Source organism: Lathamus discolor, chromosome 1, assembly GCF_037157495.1.
Source record: "Lathamus discolor isolate bLatDis1 chromosome 1, bLatDis1.hap1, whole genome shotgun sequence".
NCBI classification, from domain to species: domain Eukaryota; kingdom Metazoa; phylum Chordata; class Aves; order Psittaciformes; family Psittacidae; genus Lathamus; species Lathamus discolor.
This window is the reverse complement of record NC_088884.1, coordinates 149,235,170-149,257,807: the sequence shown is the minus strand read 5'-3', so window position 1 is coordinate 149,257,807 and position 22,638 is coordinate 149,235,170. Positions and strand designations below refer to the sequence as shown.

The 22,638-nt window shown below is 39.8% G+C and overlaps 1 protein-coding gene across 10 annotated transcripts in view; it reads right to left on the bottom strand.

Annotated features, from left to right (window-relative positions):
- Positions 1-22,638, bottom strand: part of LDB2 (LIM domain binding 2) — a 228,626-nt gene that overhangs the window by 145,162 nt on the left and 60,826 nt on the right. For all 10 annotated transcript variants that reach the window (XM_065658828.1, XM_065658843.1, XM_065658837.1 and 7 more), the window contains exon 2: positions 5,507-5,609. In XM_065658828.1, coding sequence (XP_065514900.1) covers positions 5,507-5,609 — 103 coding nt within the window. The remainder of the gene's footprint in view (positions 1-5,506; positions 5,610-22,638) is intronic.

Genomic DNA, 22,638 nt, shown 5'->3' with positions numbered 1-22,638 from the left:
AGAAAAAATGAAAGGAAAAAGAAAGAGCATATTCCTGGAAATACTACAATCTGTTTCTCTTGGCAAATTTAATTTTCTCTGAGTTATGTGAGAGAAGCCAGTTGACAGTTTTATAGAAACCTAGGGTGATAATGCAGCACACTGGCCTCTCAAAACCACCTTTGTGACAATGGTTAAAAAAGTGGGTAATGTGTGGCAAACTTTCTCTGTTTATTTCCAAGCTATGTTCCCTGCTTGTAAGAAATGACTGCTAAATGTAGCTTTCCACCATTAACCCCTGCAGAAGTTATCCAACAAAGGGCTGGAAAGTTGTATGGCACAGGTTATAAACGAGAAGAATGGTAGAATGAATTTGTCGCAGCTCACTCACGTTGTATTCACTAAATAATTTGTAGTAATGTCTAAGATACACCTATGTAATGTATTCTAAAGGCACGCAGACAAACTTCAATAAGCTCTTTAAAGCTGCTGATTTTATCGTTTAGCCCCAAGTTCACTGTACTCTGAAACTATAGCCCAGAAAATTCTACCTCTAACTTCATAATTATCAAAAAAATCAAGAAATTAAGAAAAATCAAGCAGGGTTCATATGCAAAATGGAGAAAATAATTGCCTAAAATGCAAAGCATGGCATAGTTATATTGTACATTCCAAACACAAACTACAGTAGCAATTATAACACAAAATCCATATTCAATTATCAGCTCCAGATTCAGAGCAGCAATAAAACTGAAATCACCGTATTTTTCTAGGGATATACACAGCAAAAGAGCTCAACTGGTTCCTTCTGAAATTTGCTGCTGTGTAACATTATGCAATAGCATATAAAATTGGGTGATGGAAACCCAGAAAAAGTGCCTGAAATTCTCAATACATTCTACACCTATAGGCTTAAATAAATCCATTTTGAGGGCTCCATTATACCTACCACACATGAAATTTTTTCACAGCTACAAATGTGATAGCTCATGCTTTTGCTTCCTCACAGTATATAGCTCCTCCATGAACAGAAAGCATTTAGTGAACAGAAGAGAAATGTAGACAAGCTCTAATTTTCTGCACAGTGGCAAGTGCATCCATTATGTGTTACAGAGTCACTTTGCTCAGAAAGAGTTAACTTTCTAGCTCCTATTCTCTGCAGTGCTGCATAAACACTGCACATTATTCTTACTGAGCATGCTTCATCTTTCCTGTCTCCACAGTCTTGGGCTGTCAATCACCTGTCACTCCCTACCACATCAGCACAGTGCGCATCACCAGGCTGTCAGCACAGCAGCTGATGAGACTCTGCTAAGAGCTGTCAATCAAACTTGTTTCTCTTATCTGTTCGGGAAATATTTTGTCTCTAAGAAACAAAGAACCTGGGCAACAATGGATCAGAGTCTAGTATTTACTCTTTTAGAGGGATGAAGGCTCTTAACAGGAAATGAATGTTTTATCCACAACAAGGGAAAAAAAATCTGCTCCATTAGGCATATTTTCTTTTTTTTGGTTTTCTTTAAATCCTATTTACTTCTTAACTCAATAAATCAGGGCATAATAAATTAAAGCAAATTTCTTTTTCACTGTAAAATTAATTTCATGGATTTACTTTTATCTTCTGTTGAATATAATTCAGTGCAGTTTAAAACAGGTAGCATCTCTGGTTTGGGAAATCTTTCCCTGACTGTAGACATTGGAATGTGTGAGCTTTCTCCCTATCTCACTGTAGCCAAAAAAGCCAGACTACAGAAAACACACACGATTTACACCTTTGTTTCATTAAAATATATATTTTTCTGTAGCATTTCTCATGAAAACTAAATTTCAACATAGAATCTAATAATGTGAGTAGGGTTCATAGATAATAGACTGAAAAATAGCTGAAGGGTATAAGCAAGCAGGATAAAAACATACGTTTTCAGTGAATGTTTGAAAGAAGATACTATCTTCTCTCTGGAATGCTGCACCAGGGAGAAAGAACTACGGAAGGTAAAGTTCTTGCATCTACAGAAATAAAATACTGAAGAAAGACAAAAAGAGCTGCAGAGACAGGCACAGCAGCGATGTCAGGTCTCACAGAGAATCTCTGCATGAAAAGTTGAGCTGGGCTTTCAAGTGCACATCTATCCAAGGCAGAAGTTCTGCAAAGATAACTGGTGTAGGTCTAACAAACTTGGCAATCAAATTAATTAGCACTGGTGGATCACTGAACCAACAGACCTCTACTCTTCCCAGGGCATAAGTATCTTTACATGCTGTGCCATATAGATACACAGGCACATTTAAATCTAGCTTGAGTATCAGTACATTGTGCTGTCTCATGCCAAGTGAAGTAAACATAGCCCAGTGACTTCAAATCCTCATCTCGACCCATATCTGTTTTCCCCTACAGGATAAAGAGTTTCAGAGCTGACAGACAAGGAAAACCACCACTGACTTAAGAGGGAGAGTAGCAAAGGGAAGCAAACCACTTTTCTGAGTACAGAGAGGAATACTGTAAAACACAGTAATAGGAAAGGCAGGCCTAAAAATATTTGGTGTTTTCCACAAAGCTTCAGTCTGGGGCCATGATATTAAATAAGCAGCTTAGTTTTCCAAGACAAAACAAAGTGAGTTTAGAACCCTTGCAGTTTCTTGGACAGGACTGTATATTAAAAGTTAAAAGAAATGGAAGGCAAATAAAAGTGTTATTTTTTAAAACCTTGTAACACAGAAACAATGATTTACATGCCTGATTCATGCACTCTGAGCATCTGCATTGGCTGTGGGAATGGGCTGTCCAGGTAAAAACAAGAAGGCAGAGGTGAGGCTGCAATAGGAAACCCATGGAAAGGAAAAGTTTAAAGCAAGCATGGAAAGGAAGCCCCCTGAGAGATTTGGGAACCACCATCAAGATTAGAGAAGAGCAAAACACCATGCTCCTCCTCATCTCTGGTGGCATAAGGCAAGATCCAGAGAGATCAAGACAGCAAGAAAGGAAAAGGACTGGGAAGAGAAAAATTCTGGCCAGGGACAATATAACACTAGTTGTCCTTTCCCCACATATCCCCACAAGATTTTTTCTGGAATTTGGTTGCTCCAGAAGAAAATACTTTAGTTTCCCAAAGAGGGAAACCGTTGCCCAAAGGAAAGAGAACGAGCTGGCAGCCACAACCAATGTCAAAGATGTAAGCAAACCTCTCAGAGGCTGAAGCAACAGAAAGGCAGGCAATTTTGAGCTGAATCATGCAGCAAAGGCAAGAGGTCAGCATCTTTCATCACTTTCAACTCTATAAATGACTTCTTAAAGGATGCCTATTTCTTTTCTAGGGCTTAATCTTGGTTGCCTCCATTACTGTTTGTGCCTGCAAGAGTAAGAATAATTTGTCTCTTCCCTCTCAGCCAGCTGCAATGTCTTTAATGCCCACTACGTAGTCAAGAGCCTGAAGAGTGGGAAAGGAGGCAGGTGTCTTGCTGGGGACAGTGCAGGTGGAGACGAGGCACTTCAGTTTTATCTCTTCTAGAACTCCGTGCTCGGTGCTGGCACCACTCATTATGTTCTGGCCTACCACCAGCACACTGCCCAACGATTTCACCAGTTACTTGAATAAACGTACTGGGTGACATGACGGTCTTTAGGAGGTACAAAGACCATAGACATAATGGAGCATGCAAACAGGTTGGGCCCACAAAACAGTGATCTTGATCTGGTCTCTGTGCTCAGCAAGGACCTGCTACAGGTAGAAGCAATTTCCTGTTAATGTGTGCAACCAAAGGGGAGCAGGCTGCTCTGTTCTCAACTCCTGGGCATCTTTTTGGACACAAGCTTCCCTGGCAATAAGAAAGGATTGCTCTTAACACGCAACTTCCACTCTGCACCCTCCCCCAGGCAATGCTGGAGGTGTCCCTCAGCAGGGACTTGGACAACATGCACCCCCAAGGCTGCTCTCAAAACCTGCTCAGATGGCAATAGAAATGCCAGACTGGAACAACTCAAGCATGCTCTTTAGAGTATCACTAAATAGGAATACTGCTCATGTCAGAAATAATCACTAATACTGTAGTTCAGACTTACATAAATTTTTACTAACGAAGGAAAGGAAATGTAAATAAACAGAAAGAGCCCTACATGCTGAACTTTAATTCTAGGTGTTGAGAATAACAACACCAAAAGCAACAACAGTTTGTGCAGATGTCAGAAATTAAAACCAGAGGAAATATGCTGTGTACCAGGCACTTTTAAAAACATGCCTACAGTAATTTGATCTTTCAATCGCGCTTATCAGCAACAATGCTAAGAACCACAGTACTGCCCCATACCAAACCATCCGGGTTACAAATAGCACAACCATTATCAAGCATTTGTGACAACAGGAATATTTTACTCTTTGACAAATTCTTTCATATGCAGCACTGTTTTCCAGAAACACAACTCCTTCTGATCTAACTGGACATTAATTGCTTTTTGGCTGATGTATCTGTGCCTTCTGGACTGATAACACAACTAGCAAATCTGATATCTGACAAGTTGACTCAACCTAATCAGGACAGATCAGCTGTTACCAGCATTGCTATAGGCTGTAATTTGAGGACCTTTACAGAGTTATCACTTGCTTTGAAAGGCAAGAAACTGTAATTCTGTCAACACTAATCCCAGAACGTGCATTCAAAGCGGCTGTTATTTTTTCTCCAGGAGAAGGTAACACTTGTCAAATAAATACCTGAGATAATTGATAAAAGGAATTAGGAGTATGTGAGTGATACACCAACAATCAGTCACTCTCATGAAAAAGAGGAACCTTGCAGGATTCAGAACACTAAGTAGAGAGCACAAGCTGTCACCGTGAAGCAGGGGTCACTCTGAATGGAGTGAAACAATTGGCAATGCAGTTTTTCAATGTTTACTTATCTCTCTGTTGCTTAGTGCTAAAGCTGACTGAATTATTCACTTCAGACTATTTGATGAATTTTACTCCTTTTTCCTGCTTAGAAATGGATACCAATGCCATCAGAGTTATTCACTGCTTCACTTCTATTCAAGCTTCCATTTAGTGCTTGATTGAGAGTATTTTAGACTTCCACTGCTGTTCAAACAATATGCAGGATAGGTCCTTAATGTGTGCAAACAGCACAGATCCACAGAGCTGATGGAACCAGCAAGGGTATAGCTTTTGGTATATATATATTTTTTTATACCAAAATTTGCTACAAAGTTCCCTTTGTATAAACAATTTTGCCCACAAGACTCAACACTGCAAATGTTTGCAGAATGCAAGCATAGCCAAAGAAAATTAAAATTCCAAATAACATATTGGGTTATTTGCCTTACTCCACCAGGAAATAATTTTTCATGTAATAAAATTCAGAGGAATTCCTCAAAAAAAAAAAAAAAAAGGATTCCCAATCCATGCAATTCTTAAGGGAACTCGATGGTCACTGAAAACAAACAAGTGGTTTTCTCATTGCCAGGTTTGCATCTGTCTTTTACAGGTAACTGTGTTTAGAAATTCAGGCTTAAAGTTAGAATAAAAAATATATCTCTTACTGTATCGCTTTGGTCCGTCTTCCAAACAAAATGAAAGCGTTAAAGTTGCATCATCTTCAAAAAATTCAGTTGCAAAGGCATCCCACCAGAGGTTGTCACTATCCTAGGAAGCAACAGATCATTCACTTAACAGGAGGCAAAATGAAAATATGTTCATCTTTTGTAAAAGAAATCCAGATACAGTTTGTGCTTCTTCACCTATGATTTTGGAGTGTAGATGTCTATATGATATTTCAAACTGATTTTCCTAGATAAAGTTCTTGTTCTAATTTAAGCAAAAAGCTAAAATATTTAGTTTATTATACAATAAACTTTCATTTTACCAAGCACACAATAAATATGTAATGACTTTCATACTCATATGTTTTTCTTCAAACGTTAAAAATGGTTTTCTAAACCAGTTGCAAATATAGCAATTATGACTTTCTCCCCCTATTTCCGGGCTGTGTATCTCAAATGCTTCATCCTAATAATGAAAAAAACCCTCTGTCCTCAATTCTATAATGCTACATAACCCAATTATCAGCATGAGCTGACAAGAAAGTTATTTAGAAATTAAATATAATAGCCATTCCACTCCAATGCCTTTAAAATAAATGCAATGCCATTGGAGGTTGATTAAATACCAGGTAGTTACTTAAATGTAATTGTTATGAGAAATCTTTGCTTTTCATGTTACATGAAGTGAAGACAATATTTTAAGATGAGCTGTCTATACTTAGAGGTACAGTAACACATATAGCAAGAATTAATATAATGCACAATGTAAAGCTTATACCAGTGTACCAATACAGGTGGTCTGTGGCTTTTGACAATTGAACCAGGCATTTTCAGACCTGGGTGATCAACAGGCACCCAAACCTCAATGTCCAGCACCTGTGCAAGTGATCCAGCTCACAAGGGTTTTCACAGAAGTCAGATAGCAGAATCCACCAACTACTTCATTGAAAAGGTACGGATATATTAAACAACTGTATTTATTTGGTGCTCATCCACTGCTTTGAGGCCCTGAGATTTGAATGATCTGCAGCATATAGGATCAGAAACAAAGCTGGAAATACACCTCTGAAGATGCCCCAGTTGCACTCCTCAGCACCGTTATATCCCACTCATGATAGCTGCCTTACAGGGTGCAAGGTCAGGTTCAGCCCGTGTAGTGAGCACCAAGCACCTCTTAATGTCTGAGCAATATAAAACTAAGCCAGAAAACATTTGTTACCTGGGAAAAAAACCTGGGATAAAATAAAAATATTAGACAAAATATCCATCTAACATACTCATTACATATACACACAGAAATAACTATCTTGTCTTTTCAGTTCTGTTCCTGTTTTTCCTAAAGACATTACTACTGGTTCTCATTCCGAACTGCTGAGCAGTATATTCTTCCTGCATCACAGCTTCGATTCTTGTCCATCATTAAATGGAGAAACTATAAAGACAGGTTTTAGCATTCCAGGTCCTACCAGAGACCTCTGAGAGACTTCTTGGCTTCCTTGCCAACGCTCCTCCTCCTCAGCAGCGTCAGGACAACGTGCTGTGGTACTTGCTCAAAATTCAGTCACACAGAGTCAGAAACCATCCCCACATCTTAGGAATCTGTTGCCACAGACAGCTGCTGCTCTCTCCTCTTTGTTGGTGTAAATCTGATGAGTGTTTCTGTGTGCAAACATCACTGCATCAACTAGCCAGGTAACCACAACAGCAAGTACAGGATATGTACACACAGGTGCTCAAGAGGCGCCTAGCTTCTAGCAACGCACCTCTGCACACCCACCCTTCACTTGGGACAGCCTGGTGGGTGACATTCTAAGCCCATAAAAGAGTGCATTGTCCAATAAGGAATTACGAGCTACCATCTGCCAAAAGAGAGGCTGCTCTATCACTTGGATCTTTTGGACATACTTGTTACAGGGAGGGAAGGATTTAAGCAATATCACGTATGCGTTTGCAGCTCTCAACTCAGTTAAGTATCACTGGAGCTACTCCTGCAGCATCCAATGACATGGGAAGCAAAAGGGGATCATCACACAGCTGGGATGCAAATGCACACAGGAAAGATAGAGAAGAGCAGGGAAAGTGCAGGGCCCCACCTCAAAACCACATGTATTTGCACTCATTCTTGCTTCCAGGAAGTCTGAAGGCAAGGAAAACGTGGAGATGGAATTACTGTGGATTCCCTCCCTGGACAGATGAAATACCCAGGCTCTGTCACAGTCTGGATGCTGTCCAAGGTCTTTATCTTATGCTTTTTCATATTTTTATGTCAGGAAAAAGGAAAAACAGAAAATGCAACACCCCACCCACAAAAAAAACCCCTCCAAACCTTAACAGAGGATATAAATCCTGTCAAGCTTGTATACACTCTGCTGATTAATTCTCTGCTCCACCCTTGTCACAGGTGGGCCCGACTATTTTCACAGCCAACTGGTGAACAAAACCAAATGAGGTGTCCCTCAGCCAAGCTGGAAAAGGATCCAGTTATTGGAAAAAAATAGAAGGAGGATAATAAAATCACCCTGGGTTTTTTTCTGAAAAAAAGGGGATGGTGAAGGCAAGGCTGCCCCCAGGCATCTTTAACTTCTGCTCTGACAGGTTACGGGGGATTTTGCCAGAGTAATTATTTTTCTATTCAACAATAATGAGAAATTACCATGGCAACCTCCCTTTCACGTAGTGCACTCACACGTTCAAACATTGAAATAATGGCCTAAACATAACCAAAAAAAATTTAATACTTTAAAAATATTTTGTCTTAAAATAAACTTAAGGAATGGGTCAAAGGAGAGAAGAGGGCAGAGGGAGCTAGCAAGTTGGGTCAGAAGTGAAGCTGCCATGCTGCTGGAACCAGCTACCCAAGCAGCAGAACGTCTTCTGCCATAACTGCCATTATTCCCTCTGATCCCCTCCACCCCTGGCATTATTTGTAATTTGAAGCATGGCTCAACTCTGAATAGGGTCTCCAAGTAAATGGAATCCTAGGGTTTCAATATTTTTTCCTTACTCTGATTTCTTTGGCAAATGTAATCAGATTGTAAGTACAATGATGTTCTTTTTCCCCCTCCATCTAACAGTCCCACATGTTCCCTGTGTGATCTGAGAGTCAAGCTGGGTTCTTCTTTACACCTTGCACACTTAGATGATTAGGAGTCTGCAAGCCAAAAGAGGCTTTTCAACTTGCCTGTGATGGTGATTGCCAAACCAAAATAGATCTTGCAACTGGATCTTGCAACTGGAGTATAAGGCCAACGGAGATTATGGCTTTTTCTCCAAATTCCTTTATTTTAATTTAATGATTTGGGTGGATGAATGGAGTTCATGTAAAAAGTCAGTACATGAAACCATGCTCAAGGGAGGATGCAGATATCTTGTAGGATAAAACTGTAATTCAGAATTATTTTGATAGATTGCAGAAATGATCTGAAATGAAGATAAAGTTCGGTAAAGTGAAGTGACAAAAACACAAATACAAAAATGGGGAATAACTGGCTAAGCAATACTCCTGATCCAGCAAACACTTCTCTGGGAAGACTTCAACTGGAATAGTCTGTCCACCTCTGGAGTACTGTGGGGCCAGGTCTGGGCCACCCACTCTTAAAGAATTTATCTGAGAACAACAGGAATCATTGAGTCTAAAGACACAAACAAACAAGCCAACCCCAAAAGACTCATAGGAAGCAAGGCAGAAAGACTTAGCTGTGTTTAGTATAAGTCAGAAGCTCCTTGGACAGGGAATGTGATGACAACCATATGAAAAGATTGCTGTAAAGAAGAGCAATCACTTGTCCGTGGTGACTAACAATCGGAGAAGTAATAATCAGCTCAATCCACTGCCATTGCAGGTTAAGTGGTTTAATCCCCTGCTACAGATTTCTAGGCTAGTGTTTTGCAGCAGGGGAAGAGCCGCAGAGCATGGCTACTGTGTTCCCCAGGAGAGGGGTCACAGAGGAGCCTCAGGCAGAGCTGCCCCATTGCAGCAGCAGCTCCATGGCTTGTACTCAGCGAGAAGTGGACTTTTGTTTTCTGCCTCACATCACTTTTGGCTGCACACGTATAAAAGGTGTAAACAGTATATTAAAAAGAGAATCATGGACACAAGTAAATGTGGTTCTGAATACACACAGGAAACACATCTGTTCTAAAATGGGACCTTAATTCATATATAATCACTTCTTGGGGAAGAACTGAATTTTAAACATCAACCTACGTGGCCTGGCATTGGACAAGGCAAAAATAAAAAGAGATAGTGCCCTTGGGAGCTTACATTTTTCTTCTGGCACCTACAACCCTTCCCTATTGACACTTACTATTTTCAGAACTCTATACATCCACACTCCTGTTGGCAAGATACGCGCTTCTCATATTCTTTCAAGTTAATACTGCACAAGGAAACTGCTGTCTCCCCAAGGAGAGAGTGGTATTTCTCCCCTCCTCCCATTCCCAGGAACTTGAGCCTTTAAAATGCAGTTCAAGATGAGATGTTGCCATTAAATGCACCTGTAAAAACTGCACAAACATTGCAAACTATGAAATTTACAGGGTAAGTTCCATTAAAAAAATCTGATACTAATGTTTATACACAGAGCACACTGACAGACCATAAAAAGCCCAAATAAGAGAAACAAATATTTTCCCCATTAGCTTTAAATTAGACCCATCTTGAGACTACCCAACATATTTAAGGTCCTGATACAAATTTCACAGAAGTAACAAATTAACAGGAACTTATATATCTTAACTTTATACATTTGGACATTTGAGCACCGATCTGTAGATATGGCCCTGCAATACACAGTGTTTTCATAATGTAGTATAGGGGAGGTTTAAATACATGTTTAAAATATATAAATACTATATGAAATACCAAATCTTAAATTGATTTTCTTGGAAACCATATGAACAGAGTGAGAGTATAATACTCGTATACAGTATGTAGGTGAGAAATCCGTACAGTCAAATGGCTGTATTATCACACAGATACAAGAAGATGCACAAATATTTTACATTCACAGTATCTTTGCTATCAATATGTGGTACCCTGTAACTACCAAAAGCACCTGAAAAAGAGGAACAGCCCAGGGATGTTTTGTAAGAGCCACCCCCAATCCTTTTGCATTTGTTATTTGCTTATGTCATTTATTTGATCTTAAACATAAAGCACGTTTTACATAGCATTAAACGTAACTTCAGTCTTGTAGCTAGTGGTATCTTCCAAAATCTCTGCCTCCCCTCGCCCTGCCAGGAATGCCCAACTCTGTTCTGTCCATTTGTTATTTCACACATATTCACAGTTCTAATGGTGTTGCTTGCTTTTATTTCACTTACTAGTGTGGCTGGATGCCATCTCTCAAACAATGTGTAGTAAAACTGGCAGAAAAAATTTAAGACTTGGCTTTGGTCATAAGTAGTTTTCGTTTCCATTATATACTTGCAACTCCTTGCCAAAACACTGCTCAGTGCCCAAAACGTATCAGTTTCTTCAGCTTACTTAATAATTAATTAAATTATTGTTTACATTCCACTTTGGAACTTATCTTCATTTGCACAGCAAAGAAACAACACCAAGTTTCTGTTTTATTGAAAAGGCAGAATGTAGTCATACAACAGATCCCCAGCGCAACACCGCCTCAGAGAGACCAGCTCGGGTACAATATGGGGACAACGTCTCTGTTTCTCACATAAATCTGGATTAACTTGAAGAGTCCAATGGAATTATATGGAAAAGCTCATAATGGAAAGCTACTCTTACAGGTTCGCTGGAAATTCTTAATATACCAAGAATCCTGTTTCTATCACCTATAAACCACGGCACTATCAGGCAACAAAATATCAGAGGGTGGGAAGCTGTAACAGTTAATTTACTGAATGGGGAACTGTGAAAACCAAACATTAATTATTTGATTTCAGATAAAAATGGGGGCAGGGGGAGGAAGAGAGAGGCTTTGCAAAATATGCAAATTGATTCATGCCATTTCCTTGATGTACTCTGAACCCGGGGATGTGGGAATCAGCATCACTACAGCAAAGCCATTATGCTGTAATGATCCTGGCCATCCAGCTCAGCTTTGCAGATACACTGCTTTGAGATATCATCACTTAGATTCTCAAATAGCAAGTCCACACTGAGCAATTATAGCAGCAGTTCAGATTAACTGAAACATGCTGATACTGATATAAGGAAGAGAAAGAATTTTCTTATGTTTAGAAGGATGGTTGATCTCTTCCTTGTTATTTGGCCACTCATGTATACCCAAATTAGAGACTTTTTGTTAGAGTAGTTGTGGCAACAGCTCATTGGGCTGGCAAATAGCAAGACCAGTCTACACACAGCTATAAAAAAGTACAGTTCTATTACATCTAAGCCACCTAATTTTTCCTTCTACACAGATGCTACACATACATCAAGTTGGATATCCTTTTAAAATTAAAGTCCTTGAAATTATGGAGATTTTCTTACATTCTGTAAGACAGAAAGCTGTCTGGTTCAGCCTAACAACAGAATCAAAGTAGAATGCTTGGTCTCAAACCTATTATTTGTCATTCTTTAAATTTTACTGCAGCTAGTGGACAAAGAGAAATGAATCCTTAAATATTCACTCTGCACATGTTTCCCTATTCAGCTACAGCAAACAGACACAGATTGCCATTTAATGCTGCACCAGTACACACCAGAAAGAGTTAATTTATGAAATGTGCCATTTCACCTGCTTCCTTAATTTGAATTTGTTATTACCACTCCTGGAACTTGTCCACAGGAATGGATACGAGAAAGAAAAGGGAAAAAAGAGCAATGAAGCTGGGCTCACGACATTCCACTGCCAATTCTTACAGCCACCATGGCATCATCCTTGATATTTCACAGCAATATTATCAATAACTAGCAGAAGATGCTCCTTTGTGCTTTTAAGTCTACGGGATAAAATTGCGCTTGGTCTCCATGGATAAGACCTATATTCTGGCTGTGTGAACAAAAAGACTGGGCATTAACAACTAAATCATGTGTAGTTGTTAACAGAAATAGACACTTTCATGCATACCATAGTATCTGTTTGGACTTGGTATATACACAGTTCATGTTAAAACTATATTCAAAGTTGTTTTAAATTTGAGCCTTCTTTTCAATAGGCATCAGGTTGTCCCTAGCTGGCTGGGAACAGTAATGGATTTCCTTAGCAGTACTCTCCACCTATGATCATTGCAGACAAATAACAGACTTGAGATTTGTGTTTATCAAAAATGAACCATGGTTACACTTCTCTATTCTACCACAGAATACCGCGCAGCCTCAGCCTTTCAGAATGGTTTATAGAGATGGAATATTAAGTGTATCTATTATCTATTGTACTACCACCAGTCATATGAATGTTCTTATTTTATTCTGACATTTTGACCTGGTTTCTTTTTTACCTTGTTTACTTCCATCTATATGAGTAAATGGAAGCTACTATGCCATCTATCCCAGTGAAAAGGCAATAACTAATATTGCCATCAGTGAATACAGAGCATCAAACATCGTATGTCACTAGGGCACAGAAAAAAAGTCATATCCCCAGCAACATTAGCAAAAGAGTCTCTCTGGGTCTATCTACACAACTACACCAACTCCCAAGGCTTTAAAATTTAGCCAACACAAATGCCTTCATCAGTTATTACATTGAAAGCAACATTACTACTGACAGCATTTAAATACCACGGTGGGAAAATAATGAAGACAGTCCTTGATACCTCCATTTCACACCAGACTCTCACGAACTCTTTGTTCACTGAAGCCTCATGGAAGCACCACATGTTAGAGACACGCACAAAGCTGGGGCCTTCAGAGGTCCCTGCCCCTGGGCAACCGTAGTCTAAATTATGATCTAACAGACTGTATTTTGAGAGCTAAGAAACAGCTCTTCAGCTAAGTAAAAAAAAGCCTACTCATTTTATCTCTAGTGCCTTATTCTTGTGCAAGTCTAGTGGTCCAGGCAGGAAAGGAAAACCCAGATAAGACAAACCCTACGTTCCAGCTTCTTGGAGAAATATCAGACAGTGACAGAGCTATGTAATGCAGCAGTGAAGAGTTGATTTTATCATACTTGAAGATTATACTGGTTGAAAAGACATATAGTGGAGGAGATATAGTTCTATATGACACTTACACACCCTCTACCTTACAGGACTTTGAGAAAACTCCTGCTAAGACTCAGCATCAAAATAAGGATATGCTGAAATGCTTTGCTGGAATGGGGTACAAATACGCATTTTTTTTAGCCTGCAAGTCAAACTAATTAAAGATTATGACTTCCTACTAAGTTTTGCAGACCAGGTAAGAGCATATCACAGTGTTGGACAGCTCTGCCTAACCAAAGAGTTGCTATTATTTGGAAAGATACATGAAGTGGAAAAGATCCAGTGTATTGTATGTCCCATCTCCTTTACAGGGCAGGTAATCTCATGCAAAAAAGTTTAATTTAGCAGTAGCAAGTCAGAAAAAGAGAAGCATTTCTGAGGAAAGTATATAAGAAATCACTCCCTTTTGTTACTATTTACAAGCATATTTAAGTTATATATTTAATACATATTTACAAGCACTTTATATATTGTTGGCTGCATTTAAGCTTAATAATGTAACTGTGGTTTCGGGTGTTCAGGTATCACCCAAAGAAATTTTAATAGCTCTGTATAATTCCAGGCAGTGCAGAGAAGCAAATGTTATGCTGCTTTACAGAAATCCTGGTAAGAAGCAATGGTAAAGCATGAAAAACCACTATGGGAATTAATAAATAATTTCATAAAAGAGATATAGTTACCTGAAAATTATTTCTTAGAAGTTACATTTTTTTTATTCAGCTCATCTCAGAAGCCTCACTCTTGTGACCTTTTTAAAGGATTATTACTTTCGTTCAGCCAAAGTACATTTCAAGTTAATTCCTGTATACATTCTGAACTTATTAGGATTAGTAATCACAGCCACTTTTGTCAACTGACAATGTCACTGACAATATCCACAAATATTATTTATGCTAATGTGTGTTTCAGAATCTAAACTCTACTTAGGGGAGAGAAAAGGAAAAGGTATCACTGAGGTATTAAGTTATTAAATCCATCTTCCAAGAGTCTACCTACTTGGTCCAGTTTTGAACACTACAGCATAACTAATATCATCTGTACCACCCATTTAGCCACTAATCAGCTGAAGCTGTCAAATAAAGCTCTGGTTTTTGAAAATAATACAGCTATATTTATTGCTTCTAATTTTTGATATACAAACATATGTGCACTTAAACTTAATCTAACATTAAGGCTGAGATTTTCAAAGCTAATTAAAAGACTTATGCATTCATTTTCCATTAAATTAAGTAGAAAACAGATGCTGGAATATGCTGTGCAAGGCTCCAAATCCCAGCATGGAAATGGAACTTGTTGCATTAGCTGAATCAAAGCTGGAGGGTGACAACAGGGCTGGGATTCATCTCACCCCAAGACAGCTGTCTAAATTCATATGAGATAAAAAGCCTCCTGGAGATATCTGTCTCTTCACTGACTGTAGAGGGAGACTAGAGAATAGTTCAGTCTAGCCATGTAACTTTTACAGGGATAAAGGTGGGTAAGATAAATCCTTTTCCATGTGCCTACCAGGAATTTAAATTTCAGGAAGAAAACTAGTTGAGGGTTTGGGAGCTTACATTGTGAAGGACAAACATAAGTGACAGGCTGGGTGAAACAACCATATCTACTTTGTCTAGATTTTTACAGACTTGGCAGGAAAACCTATAAATGATGTTCAAGTTTTTTGCTCGCAACGCCCAAAGATCTCCAAGCTGCCAGGTTCCTGCTGTTTCAAATAAAAAGCTCCGAGTGGCAAACAGAAGTTGGAGCCCTGGTTAAAGATTTCTGCCAGTATGAAATGTTTTAAATGAAGAAGATGTGATTATTTGCTTGGCTTCCTACCTTCACTCCCTGGTTAGCCGTAGTTGCCAATAAAGGCCCTCAGGTCCTGTGTTTTATCTCACCCTGTATTTGGATACAAAATTCCTGTACAAATGCAATTAAACTAGAGGCAGAATTGTTCATATGTTCCTACATCCTCAGAAATCTGAAATATAAGGAAATCCTAAATCAAGACAACACATCAAATATTGCTATTTCTCATTCTGTGACCATCAGATCACTCACTCACTTCTGTTTCCATCCTGTAGCACTATCCCTCTCAAGCATGTAACATTCACTAATGGGTATGTGACAGCCAAGTCTGATTAACGAAGGGACAACAATCAGAAGTCCAAGTTGCTCTGATAAAGCAAGATGGATTGGCTTGAGACACTGGTTCTCAGCATACACCACGGTTTACAAGTTTTGATGGTGAGACCCACAGGGTAGTAAACTTTTTACACTGACATTTGCATTTACAAATAAAACTCTGATTCAGATGGATAAATCTGAATCATCTATTTACAATGACAAAAAACTACTTAGAATCAAAACAGCTATAATATTGCATAATAGTGTAGCAGATCACTGACAAGGGTGTTGAGGTTGCTAAACCAAAGGATATTTAGCTGCTGTCCTGAAAGTCACAAGAATGAACATAAAGAGAATGAAGCACACACTGGGAAATCCAGAGGCTGTGACAACAGAGTGATTTAGTGTGTTTGGTTTAATTATTAACTTTAAATTTTCACTTCAAAAGAAATGGGAGAATTTATGCATGCCAAGAAGCACTCCCTTTCAAAACTCAGTCTGTACTGAGCAAAGTAAGTACAGCTTTCTTCTAAATGGCGTACGTTATCTTGTCAACCTCATTTAAAGTAAAAAGGCATCAGTAGTAATAATAAAAATGCAGTTTGGTGAACAATTCCGTCACGGAAGCCAGCTATTACATACTGTAACAAATTAAAAACTCCAAAAGTCTACGCGGGTCCCCAGAGAAACGCTATTTAATAAAGCAAACACAGATATTGCATGCGACAGAATCCCATTTGCTACAGAATCCCATCCAACTGAGTTTGGCTGCGGCTGCAGCAATTAGAGAAAGCTGTGATTTAATGATTACGCTAAAACCCTAGACAAACAAAGCTCTCACCTACCAAGTGGCCACTTAGCTGTATCACTACCACCAAATGTATAAAAATCCTTGTAGGATTTCTTTTGCTGTCAGTCAACTAGTAGCAACATGAGCAATTATTTACTAAAAATGTCTACTTAGCGGCTACCCTACTGCTTAAACATGAAAAATGTATAAATCTAAATTTAAGCAAAGTAAGCAAGGCCAAGAGTGAACTACACGTGTCAGGGAGATCACCCACTAAAGTCATCCTTGTAGCTGAGACCTGGTATGATCTAGTTGAAAGATCATAGCAGGTCAGTGTTTAATCCTTCCTCTTTTTTTTAAATCTTTATGCTGTCTATGATAATCTACTGGGGCCTCACTTCTGGGTCGATAAACATCTAATGAAATTTTAAACATCTTTTCGTCACTTCAGACTCCATGGACCTTTTAGATCAGCAGTAAAACTGATTCACCTCAGATTTCTTAAGTTTTCCATAGATGGTATTTGTCCTTCCCTATTTTCTAATTATTTCAAAGTTTCTTTGTATAAAATTGTAGGACATAAAGCAGTACAAAAAAGGACCACATGTGACAATTCGGAAAACTCACGGAAAACGTGTGAATTTGCTTGGAAACTCTGGATTTCTTGGTGTGCTCCTACCAGCTGACAAGCTCCATCGTGAAAACTGACTAAGGGTCTTTCTGATTTTTAACTTTTACATTAGTCTGAGAGTCGAGTGAATGACACCCAGGACGGCTGAGGTAAATTTTTACCCCTGTTGCCTTCCAGGTGAAAGCACCTTCTAACAGAGAGCAAGCAAAGCCTCGGAAAAAGCAGTTCCCTTCCTCCCCAGCTCTTTAAGGAGCAGCATCTAGAGTCATGGCGCATACCTCTAGCCTGAACGAAAATACTGGTGTTGATACAGCCTTTTAAAACCATAAAAAATATGAAGTCCAGGAGAAAGCTCAAACACACAGAGAACTATTTTAAGAAAGAAAACATTTTTGCATAACATGGTGATTCATATGTAGAATTGCTGCAGAGGAGAGTGAAATAACTACAAGAAGCTATGTATAGGAAAGCACTTCTTGGGCAGCTTAGACCTATTTTCAAAGATCTAAATCTTCACATCTTAACAAAAGCATACCGTGCTGGGTGTGGGTGGGTTGTTTACTTGTTTTGCTACAGCTGTGTATTTCTAACTAAAATAAGCAATAATCGTGATCAGAACCCTATTTTTTTTTTTTTTTTAAGTGCTATGTGTTCCTCATGAGTGCTGTAAACCCAGAGCATCTATTGTTTCAGAGCTCTTCTCAAAGACTTGTGTTCAGACTACTAGAGAGCCTGAGAAGGCAGCGGTAGCTTTGAGAAAGCCAAATAACTACATGGTCCCATTTCTGGGAATGTGTAACTGCCAGAAGAGCTCTCATCTGAGAGTGAGACAGAAAAGATGCAGTGCTAATGTCTTCTTAGGCTAGGGGAAGCTTATGCCAAGCTCAGACCAGAATATACAGATCCACACCAAGCAGTTTGGTTTCTGCCAGTGCAGTGATGACCACTGACAGGTGTTATCATACTTCTACACACTATGCTTAATTGGAACCTACAAAATAGATCACAGCTGGATCACTGTCTAGGTCCTCAAATAAAGACTATAAAAATACCACAGATCCTCTCCTGAGGCTGCTGATTTCAGGTGCTGATTGTTCAGACATCTTAGGATTCTCCTCCAAATGAGTCCCTCCACAATCAGCTTGACTTTCACACCTGATCTCTGTATGCCACACTGAAGAATCACCTCTCTGCTCTAGAACAAATTACTTCTGTTCTTTTTTCTCCCTCTAGCTTCCTGATTTGGAAGAGTTTTTTCTACAAGCAAATGCACTGATACAGATGTGCATATGCTCACTTTTTGTTGATACCCTCGGCTTCTGTAGTAATGTCTCCTGGATCATGTCATCTGCCTCTTAAAATCGTATATATATTAGTCTCAGGCACTCTAGACTGAATGTGAACTTTTTATAACCTCCACAACATGTGAGGTCTGAAAGAGGCCCATTAGAAACTGCCAGGTCAGCACAGAGCCCACCATGTACCCCACAGCGTACCAGCAAGGACAAAGGAGTGTATTGAAGATCAAATATGCTTTGTATTAGGCAAGCAGCTCCTTATTCAGACTCCTGTGAATGTTCTAGTTCAGTAAGTCTCAACATCTGGCAGGGGTCAGATCTGGGCTGACTTCCCTTGTCTTGATTCAACGCTCTTCAGTACAGCTGACAATCACAGGCTTTCGTGTCCTAAAGCCTCAGTGGACTTGCAGAACAACTACAGAATCAAAGCAGCTTCTCCCTCTCTCCCTGAAAATACTCATGCACCTTGATCTGAGGGGACCACAAGCAGGATTGTGTCGTCAGTATCCTCCCCATTCCTCTGCCAGTATTCCAAGCAATCGTTAGTAGCAGCAGCAGAGGTAATACCAAACTGCCCAGGGGAAATGGCCTAGAAACTGGAGAGATACTGAATATTTTCAACTGTATTATATAGTGTGCTGCAGACACACGACCCTATGGGTTGTCAATTGATATATACCAACTTCACCCAGCAGTCAGGATGGGACATGAAAACGTAAGCGTCCTCTACCATTGTATAGGATGAGTCTCACAACAAAGAATGCTGTAGGGAGACAACTAACCTATCAGATTATCAGCAGCAGTGCCTTGCAAACATAAAAGGAGAGATGATGTTCTACTATGTTCCTATAATAACAAACACAGCAGTCAGGCATAATAAATATCTCCAAAGCAATGAAAGGTGAAAAGTTGGTACTGTACAATGGAACCACAGACCTAAGAATTGACATTTCCTATTTGAAAGACTACACTCCTTTATCATTCCTAGAAAATTTCCACCTGCCAGGTGTACTTCTTAGATTTAACCAAGTACTTTCATGCTTCCAAGGCCATCTATTGGATTTTGAGAGAGAAAACTCCCAAAATAATTTACTCAGTTGTGAAATAATGAGAAGCAGGTATACAACTTATTCACATTGACTGCTGCTACCATAAATATCTCTGAGGAAACTACTATACATTATGTTCCAATATAAATAAAATCGTAATTATTTCTCATCCAGATAATGACCAAAATATTTCTGGATATCTTCCTGATCTCCAAGGCCTACCCCAGAGGAGATGCAGGAGTGTCTCTTCGGCATGGTGTAGTGCTGAGAGCGAACTTAACATTTGAAAATTTATCTTAACATTTGTAATTGTCAGTCTTTGGTATCTACTTTCTTGTTACAAGCTTAGAATATCCACTTCCTCTGTTCTGCTGTAGAATGTGTACTCTGTAGCTTGTCCTACCTAAAAATTAACTTGAAACGAAAGCTTCTAGGTCCTCTAGACAGATTTTAATGTGTGTTCCTTTTTTTAAGAACAGGAGCCTATCCTGATGGTAGTCATGGTTGCAGAGAGAAGCTGGAATATGACAGAATGTATTTAAATGTGAGCAAGGGAATAAAGGGAATGCCAAATTCCTTTTCTTCTTCAATACTATAACATTTAAGCCAATTGCATGATCCTTCAGAGCCTGGCTCTGATTCGGGTAGAAGCACTGAGTGGCTTGCCTATTTTAATTGCATATGTTCACCCTCATGGCCATCCATATCAGGTAATGGGAAGCTCACTCGGAGGCAGGGTGTTAAACAGAGTGCAAATTTCTCGTTTGGAACAGAAGAAACCGTGATCATCTTTGATACTATCTTTTCTCATTCAGCTGCTTTGATTTGAGTGGTGGTATCAAAAGAAAGTGACCTGAACATATTAAAGACGATGCAAGCTTCAGTATTCCCTGTTGCATATGACTTAAAAATTAATGGTTCATTAATATCCAAACAGATCTGCTTTGGGAAGACCTGATCAGAATTCAACACTAGATATTGTAAGCATTTGAGAACACTGCCAATGCGTTCTTTAAAAGGCCCAGAAGATGCATGTCTTGTACATTATTTCCACTGCCTCCACCTGCTAAAGCAGCATCTCTGCTGCAGTGACAGAATAAATACATGGAAATTTAATCTTTTTTTCCTCCCCCATTCTCAAAGGAACAGCATTTTGCACCAATATAAGAAAAAATCAGCTTATTTTATCTAATCTGTGACATACTACCCAATGGTACGAAAAGAAAGATGGCAGCTCTCCTTCCTTCATGCTTTGATAGAAAATCAACATAGAAGTAATACAAACTGACAGGTTTTCATGACTGACCTCCTGATACCTACCGGTGCATAAACATGCAGTTGTTAAAACTTATCACTAGGGCCAGGGTTATCCCCTCTTGACTAGAAGACTGCCAAGTCGTACATAAATAAGATAAAAATAGAGTTCCAAAAGAATATATTCTACTTAGTGGATTCTACCACTACAATGTCATGTCCTAGAAAATCTTCAAACAGGAGAGTTACAATTTCACAGTTTTATGTCTTTACTTTCCAGATGTCTCACAAAACTTGGTAAATAGAAAGGCCATCTACATATCCCTTCAGTGACGAGTGGTGTTCCTCAGGGGTCCAGTAGTGTTTAATATCATCATCAGTGAAATAGACAGTGGGATTGAGTGCACCTTCAGCAAGTCTGCAGATGAGACTAAGCTGTGTGGTGTGGCTGACACACCTTAGGGGAGGGATGCCATCCAGAGGGTCCTGGACAAGGTCAAGAAATAGGCCCATGTGAACATCGTGAGGTTCAACAAAGCCAAGCACAAGGTCTTACACCTGGATCAGGGCAACCCTCATTTTCAATACAGGATGGAAGATGAAGGGATTGGGAGCAGCCCTTTGAAGAAGGAGTTGGGGGTACTTGTGGATGAGAAGCTGGACATGACCTAGGAATGTGCATTCACAGCCCGGAAAGCCAACCATATCCTGGGCTGCATCAAAAGGAGCGTGACCAGCAGGTCGAAGGAGGTGATCCTGCCCCTCTACTCTGCTCTCGTGAGACCCCACTTGGAGTCCTGTGTTCAGCTCTGGAGTCCTCGGTACAGGAATGATATGAATCTGTGGAAAGGGTCCAGATGAAGGCCACAAGGATCACAAGAGAGAGGGCTGGAGCACCTCTCTTATGAGGACAGGTTGAGAGAATTGTGCTGCTTCAGTTTGGAGAAAAAGCTCCGGAGAGACCTTACTGTGGCCTTTCAATACTTAACGGCAGCTTATAAGAAAAATGGGGACTGGCTTTTTATGATAGACACCCTGAAGGTGGTGAGCTTCTGGTAAGCACCGTTCACAGTATTTGGATGCAGAGCAAGATGTAACAACTCCCTTCCCAGGTGAGCATTTCTGTTCCATGCCAGGGCCAAGTCTCTGTTAACAGGTCTGCATATTTAATTTCATAGAATCATAGAATCATAGAATAATTAGGGTTGGAAAGGACCTCAAGATCATCTAGTTCCAACCCCCCTGCCATGGGCAGGGACACCTCTTACTAAACCATCCCACACAAGGCTTCATCCAACCTGGCCTTGAACACCGCCAGTGATGGAGCACTCACAACCTCCCTGGGCAACCGATTCCAGTGTCTCACCACCCTAACAGGAAAGAATTTCCTCCTTATATCCAATCTAAACTTCCCCTGTTTAAGTTTTAACCCATTACCCCTTGTCCTGTCACTACAGTCCCTGACAAAGAGTCCCTCCCCAGCATCCCTATAGGCCCCCTTCAGGTACTGGAAGGCTGCTATTAGGTCTCCACGCAGCCTTCTCTTCTCCAGGCTTTTTCCCAGCCCTTTTGATTAGCCTTACATCACTGTTGAGCATCACTTGAACCCCACCCTCAAAAAATTACACTGCTTTTTTGTATACTATTTAGAAATAAAAGTGGTGTCCTGGGTTCAGCAGTAGCACTCATTTTTCTCCTTAGCAGCTGTTGCAGTGCTGTGGTTTTGACTTTCGGCCTGGGAACGGCACTGATAACACCGATGCTTTTAGTTGCTGCTCAGTAATGTTTACTCTGACCAAGGACTTTCTGAGTCTCATGCTCTGCCAGGGAGGAGCGGAAGCTGGGACGAAGCAGAGACAGGACACCTGACCCAAACTAGCCAAAGA